Source organism: Acipenser ruthenus, chromosome 7 (assembly GCF_902713425.1).
Source record: "Acipenser ruthenus chromosome 7, fAciRut3.2 maternal haplotype, whole genome shotgun sequence".
NCBI classification, from domain to species: Eukaryota; Metazoa; Chordata; class Actinopteri; order Acipenseriformes; family Acipenseridae; genus Acipenser; species Acipenser ruthenus.
This window is the reverse complement of record NC_081195.1, coordinates 22,600,295-22,607,283: the sequence shown is the minus strand read 5'-3', so window position 1 is coordinate 22,607,283 and position 6,989 is coordinate 22,600,295. Positions and strand designations below refer to the sequence as shown.

At 35.7% G+C, this 6,989-nt stretch overlaps 1 protein-coding gene across 1 annotated transcript; it reads right to left on the bottom strand.

The window, feature by feature from the left end:
- Positions 1 to 3,924: 3,924 nt before the first annotated feature.
- LOC117416030 (homeobox protein goosecoid-like) lies at positions 3,925 to 5,572 on the bottom strand. Its single transcript, XM_034027046.3, has 3 exons — positions 5,218 to 5,572; positions 4,799 to 4,995; positions 3,925 to 4,449 (listed from the first exon to the last, which is right to left on the bottom strand). The coding sequence occupies exons 1-3, from the start codon at positions 5,570 to 5,572 to the stop codon at positions 4,318 to 4,320; spliced, it is 684 nt and encodes a 227-aa protein (XP_033882937.2). The 3' UTR covers positions 3,925 to 4,317.
- Between the last annotated feature and the right edge of the window lie 1,417 nt (positions 5,573 to 6,989).

Here is a 6,989-nt window from a genome sequence, read left to right as displayed (position 1 = left end):
AATATAAAATTGTGATTAGTTGCTTTTTAAAAGCATAGTTTCGTCAAGCTATAAGCACCATGTTGCATATTGTAGCTAATAATTACACAGTACATAATATGTGTCATGTTTAGGAATTGAGCTATAGGGAAGCTATTAAGTTATGCTATCTTTTTTTTAGATAAGGAGGGAGACATTTTAGGAAAACACAAGTGCTTGCCCTTTTGTTAATCCCCTTATATAATTAATTCCAAACTCGCCAACAAAATGTTTGAACTATGGGCTTTCACTGACAGGAAAACAGTTTCAGGGTTTTTTATTCCAATTCCTTTTACAACACAGGCTTTAGTTAACTAACGACCCCTCCAATAACTAAACCCAGTGCTGAATTATCTGAATTTTTTGTTTGCAGTACAGTTCTGCTGCTAAAACCGCATTTATTTCCATGTTTCACAGTTTCTTCCCTGGGTTAGTTTTTTGTTTTTTTTGAGACCTCCCCAAAAACAAAGGGACCCGCATCGCTCTCGTTTCCTTTTGTAGCTTCAATCAGTGTTGTGAATTTGTGTTTTACCCTGCCGAGTGCTTGACATGTTACTGACTTTGCTTGTTAAACAAAAATATATTCTATCTTCTCTACAATGTGCATTATAACCAATCTAAGATGGCAGCACTCTTATGAGAGAAAGAATCTACGATCTTTAAAAATGAACAAAAGCGTCACACCATCTCTGTGAGTTCTGATTGATGATGATGATAATAATAATAATGAGTTACTTGTAGTAATGTGTTGATGGTTAAGGTGGTTTTAATAAATTAGGACCTTATTTGCATGGAGACCCTATATGTCTGAAGTCAATTTTTATATCCAAACCAGCTGCAGTGAATGTTCATTTCATGGGGATGCACAGTGCTCAATGTAAAAAAAAAAAAAAAAAAAAAAAAAAAAAAGCTTCACTATTAAAGGGGGAAAAGATTGTAGTCGCAGTATTTGTTGCACGCCTGTTAATAAATGCTTTCAGTGTTGTCTGTCACTGTTTAATCCACGTTCACAGCAAACTGTTTCAAATCAGGAATGATCTGGAATCGGTTGCGCGTTATTGGAGACTGCTTGCTACGGTATCTACAGTGGAAGTCATAGAGGTGGGATTTGGGACAAAAATTCGGAGGGCGACAGATGACTAACACAGGGATCAATAAGAAGTATGAAAATTGATTTTAAAGCTTTGTTTGAGAATTTAAATTTCCAATGAATTCCTGGTACCTATCTTAAATGTGCTGATTAATAATACCTGAGGGTTTTTTGGGGGGTGAAGATGCAGTATGCCGTTTTCTGCACTTGAATGAAACCCATTGTTTTGTTAAAGCAAACTGTCTGTCTATGCAAAGTAAAGAGATGGGATTATTCATTTTTGCGTTTTCAAAGACGCGCTTGACAAGTTTGTACTGGTTTCTTTCAAGGTTAGAGATTATGTCTTCTCTTTTTAATTGCTTTCCTTAGTCACGTTACTGAATTATTATTATTATTATTAGTCTCTAAATCCTGACTTTACCTGGCTTTGAGCTTGTCTGGAGTTGAAAGGTTACACCGTCATGTGAGTTGAGAGTGATGAAGCCTGTTCAAACGATTGCAAACACCATAAATAGCCAAGGAAAATGCACAAAAGAAATTGGAATGATCTTAAAGCTTTGGGACGAGACACCTTTGAAGTGGATCTCGTTTCTTTTGGTTTTGTTACCCATTTTAATGGGGAAGACATTTTAGAAAGAAGGTATGCCGAATTAGTGAACACAGGCTTTGTTTGAACAGCACAATCTGATATCCTCTTTTTCAAGCACGTCACATTTTTATTAATATGTGTGTTTCAATTATCTAAATCGCGGCAGATCTTGATACCCTAAAGTTTACAGGGAAGGAAATAAGACTCCCGTTGCAGAGCAATTTGATCCATTTCTGATTTTACTATGTGTTTAAGATGTACACATCTGAGCTTGTTACCTTTACACCAGGGCTGATCAAGCACATAAGAAAACCTGGAACAGGTGCAACTGCTATGCAATAGGAGTCTTATTTCCATCCCTGATTTTATAAACCTGATATTTTCTGGTGACCCTCATTCCATTTGTTTTATTTTTCACTGTATGCAGTGTTCTTACTAAGTGGGTGTCTGAGCCCCAGCTGAATTAATACAGAATTAAAGTATTTAGATCTGCCTTTGCTTAGACCATTAAAATAGACGCTGTAGTATTGTAAATATGTGTTGCTAATTTATTCATTCATTTATTTATGCCTATGTAACTTATCTTTTGTAATATTTGCCTTCAGGAAATGGATATACCACATCTTTTGGTCGTGGAAAATGTTTGACTGCAATAGTGTGTAATAGTCAGTGTTTTGATTTTCTCCCTGATAAGATCACAAGTGTAAAATGACTTAACGTTGGCTCTCAAGACAGCTGGCTCCATTTAAAATACCTGCCGTGGCTTGACATACCTCTCAACTGTCCCTGAAAATCAGTGACAGTCCCTGGATTATTTTTTTTTTTGTTTGTCCCTCCATCACCTGCCTAATATTCCCCTTACAACAGAAGGCTAGCATAAAGTCACTCTGCTTGGCTTATCTGTACACATTATGTGACTTATCACGCTAATGTAGAGTACTGTTTATCATATTGTCTTAACCATCAAATTGTCCCTGTGTCCCAGTGTAACAGCGAGTTGAGAGGTATGTGTTTTTTTTTTTTTGTTTTTTTTCACTGGAACTTCCTGTCCTGCAACACTGAATCCAAATCAAGCATGTATTTATCAAATGCCAAAATATAACCTTGCCAAAAACAAAAACAAATGAGGAACCTCTATATGCTATTTCCTGTATCGCCAAATTGACTTGATCTTTTTAACTCTTGCGTTTGGCATTATTGAATTTCAGAACGTCGTATTTGATTCTTAAGCCGAGGGAACATGAAGTCACTTTGTGGCTTGGAACTTGGTTTCAGTAGACTAGGTTTCAGGCCACTGCATGGCACACCAGGGGAGACTTGGGGTTTGATACTGCAACCTCAAACTAGGTCTCCTGGAGCCACTGTGTCTGAAAAAGAGGCTTTGTGTTCCCTCGGCTTTATAGTCCTTTCCGTGTTCCGGAATGGCAAGTTCTGGTGAACCGAGCCTCCTGTGTATTCTCAAACATCCCTTTTACTCTGTATCATGGAAGGTCCTGTTTTGTTGAATTGGGTATTGGTGTCGTCTTAAAACTATATATATATTTATATATACTACAGCTGACTTGTTATTGCTGCATGCTCTTAGTTCTGCTTTTTAATTTATTTTCAAATCTATTTTAGCATGAATATAATTGTTTTATTATAATTTAATAATATTGTTGTTATTAATAAAGTACTTTGTGTTTTTATAAATAAGTGGTCGTCCATTTTCATTTCAGGGTCTCTTAATTTGTGTGTTAATCAACCAATAGTCTTCATTTTTGTGGTTGTAATAAGGTAATGTACCACGTGTAAGGTGTCTTAACAGACAATTTTGCAGTTTGAGGGAATTTACCACATTCATAGTGTTTCCCCAGCTGTGTCAAATCCAATAGGCCCACTACTTGTCCATTCTTTGCTCGTTTTTAATTTTTCCTACTTTTTAAGTCCGTTTTTAAACACTAGCGCTATCTATGAACAATCTCAGTCGTCCGTGTGTTTTTGTATGTGATCTTTTTTTTAAAAGAAGATACAGTTGTTTTGCATCTAATGATCAAAATCGCACAAGTAATACTTGTGTAAAAACCCAACCCTTTACAAGAAAGCATGCTAAATTAATGAATGAGGATATATCATGAATATATTTATTATCACCAAAATGGACGACTGAAAGTTTCCATAGCGGTTAAAAAAAAAAAAAGATACAGTACAAAATTATAATAGCAATATAAAATACAAAACGGTTCGTTCTTAAAATATGGTTACAAAAAGTTCAACAAATAACTGATGCAAAATAGTCATTAAGTGTACATGATTATCCTTTTTCTCATTATATTAAAATTTACATTTTTTTTCATAAATAAAAGTACCAAAATGAGTACTAGCAACGCACCCTCTTATAAAAATGATACACCGTGTCCTAAATCCATTTCTGAGTGACTGATTTGTACATTTTTGCAACACTCTTTGGTTGACGTCATAGTAATTCAGTTAAAAAGTTGTGTTTCTAACTTCTATTAGTGCTTAGAGCCAGACACGCGCAGCAAATTCAGTTTCGACCGTCTGGTTTAATATTTTAAAGCCAGTCTGGCTCCTGGAGTGTATCCAAGACGTCGCCTCGCATAAATCCGTTGCGCTCCGATCAAACCGTCAACTCTTTGCCGGGTTCGGAAGACTGGTCGTCGGACTTCTTTGTCATTGTGTGCGCTGTCTTGCGGGACTTGGGTTTCAAGCCTTGTCGCTTTCTGCGTGCGCGGCGGTTTTTGAACCAAACCTGGGAAGGAGAAAAAAGTAAAAATACAATTAATACACAGTTCCTTTATCGTTTAATGTACATATTGTTTTAAAGAACAATTCACAATGATAATGTAATAATAAAGTATATTTTAACACTAAACAACAAGGCTATAATATAACTGATAACTGAATAGGTTTCCTCTTTAAATGTATATTTTTTAGTTTTGGCCAACTATAAATATTTTACTTTTAGATGTTACAAATATAAACACAATTCGGATAGAATGATGATGGCTTAATTGAATAGCTTAACCGCAAAATAAATTAAGAGTAATGACAATTGCCGTGGCCCACTAGACAGGGGCACGCAAATTAAGGTTTCTTACCCGAATGGTCTCCTCTGATAGCCCGACTCTCCTGGCCAGGCAATCCCGTGCTGCGGGGGCGGGGTAGTCGGTGCGGCCGAAAAGAAGCTCCAGTTCCTCGGTCTGGCTGTCGGTGAACACCGTACGAACTCTGTGTCGCTTCCGACGGCTGATAATCTGAGCCAAGTAGCGGAGTTCAGAACTGGATAGCGCTGGAGCTGCCAGAAAAAAATAAAAATAATAATTAATACAACATTAAGAGGATGGCAACGTGCTTATATATATATATATATATATATATATATATATTATAAATATAAATTGCGCAAACTTAATAGCAGAATCGATTACTATAAACACCGCATGTGGCCATATTGACCTATGCTAAATTTAACAAAATTAATAATCTAATACAATGTAGGGCATAAAAAAAAACTTACCCGCTGCTGGAACAAGATTATGTTGCTGAACTCCACAAGCATAGGCGCTCAGATCCGTGACTTGAGGATAGTTGAATTGTCCGTAGCCGGCGGCATATCCTCCATACCCGGGGTATCCATAAGCGGCGCTGTAAACGGCTTCGTAGTGCAGCGGGACAAGCGGCGCCGGTGCAGGAGCGGCGTAATACCCAGAATAACCACTGTAGCCGGGCTGCGAGTAGGCGGAGTGCTCGCCAGCTGCATTCGGATACGCCGGAGCAGTGACGTAGTCGTAGCTCCACGGATATTCCTTGCTTTTTGATTTAGATCCCAAAATACTGTCTATGCTGAAGGGAAATCTCTCTGTCACTTGCATGTTCTCTTAAAAACAGAAAAAAAGTCTTACAAAAATAAGCACCGCGTTCTTGAAGTTGAGTATTATTAAGCTTTCTTGAAAGAAAAACCTTCCGCTGGGGAAAAAAGGCAAACGGGTCTTGTGGAGAATCGAGCTACCTCTGGGCTGTTGGATCTTGAAGTTCGGTTTGAGTTTGAGTCCCCTGGTTTTATAAAGCCGCACCGGTACTTCATTTCTCACTACACAAACCTCCAGACACCTGGACTAATGGATCTGTCACTGTGGTAAAGTACATGACGCGAGCCATTGTGTTGAATTAAAGGCATGTTTATTGAGTAACAATAGACCAATAAGATTAAACTTATTAATATGTCTGCTTCAAATAGACGCAACGTTAGCAATACAGTTAAAAGAGGATTCGGTGTTTTGGATCAAACACAAATATGTAACGATCATAATCATTATATTAAATAAACTGATGACGGAAGATAAATAAGTTTCATTGCTTTATTTATTTGTGACGATTTAAACTTGCAAATTATAAGAAATACATTCAAATTTTGATGCATTATTGTAAAGTGTGTAACAAATATTAATAAAGCAATGTATTAAAAGTTAGAACGCAATATAGTTTTGAAAGCCAATACCTACACTATATATATATATATATATATATATATATATATATATATATATATATATATATATATATATATATATATATATACATTTAAACCCGATTGAATCTAATAGGCTATACAAAATCTATATCATAATGTACATTCAAAAGAAAACCATTTTGTATTTATGGAATACATTGTCGTTTTATTCATTCTGGTAGTCTAGATCAGTTACTTGTGTGGACCTATACATATAAATCCAATATTAAAAAGAGTTATTCTATTGCAAATTAACCTGTTTGCTCTATTAATTGTATTGTTTTTAATAAGTACAGCGGCTGCATTTGTACAAAAAAACATTTACTTATCTTACAAAATAAATAAAATAAAAACGGTAGGACTGTATGTTGATTACAATTGCGATTAGTTATGCATTAATACTATTTAAATAGAAAAAACGTGCTGCAGTTGTTGAAATTTCAACTAGCCCATGGATAAAAACATGGTTATCCTGTTGTCTATAACTGTATTACTATATGTGCCAGACAGATAGGTACCTGGGCGTATCTAGAAAAACATTACTATTCGCGACATGTTGCTATGGAACCTTTTTGAATAATGCAATATTCTGTTAGAATCTTTTCTATAGCTCAAATGCAGGTTATTTTAACATTGTAAGGTACAAGGGACATTATTATTATTATTATTATTATTATTATTATTATTATTATTATTATTATTATTATTATTATTAGCAGACTCCCTTATCCAGGGCGATTTACAGTTTCTACAAAGTATCGCGTTATAGATGATAGCAG

Excerpts from the sequence above, each read along its gene's own strand:
- LOC117416030 (XM_034027046.3), bottom strand. The coding sequence starts at position 5,572 with ATGCAAGTGACAGAGAGATTTCCCTTCAGCATAGACAGTATTTTGGGA. Across the intron at positions 4,996-5,217 it reads TAATCTTGTTCCAGCAGCGG|CTCCAGCGCTATCCAGTTCT; the intron begins GTAAGTTTTTTT and ends TTTTTCTGGCAG. Across the intron at positions 4,450-4,798 it reads TATCAGAGGAGACCATTCGG|GTTTGGTTCAAAAACCGCCG; the intron begins GTAAGAAACCTT and ends TCTCCTTCCCAG.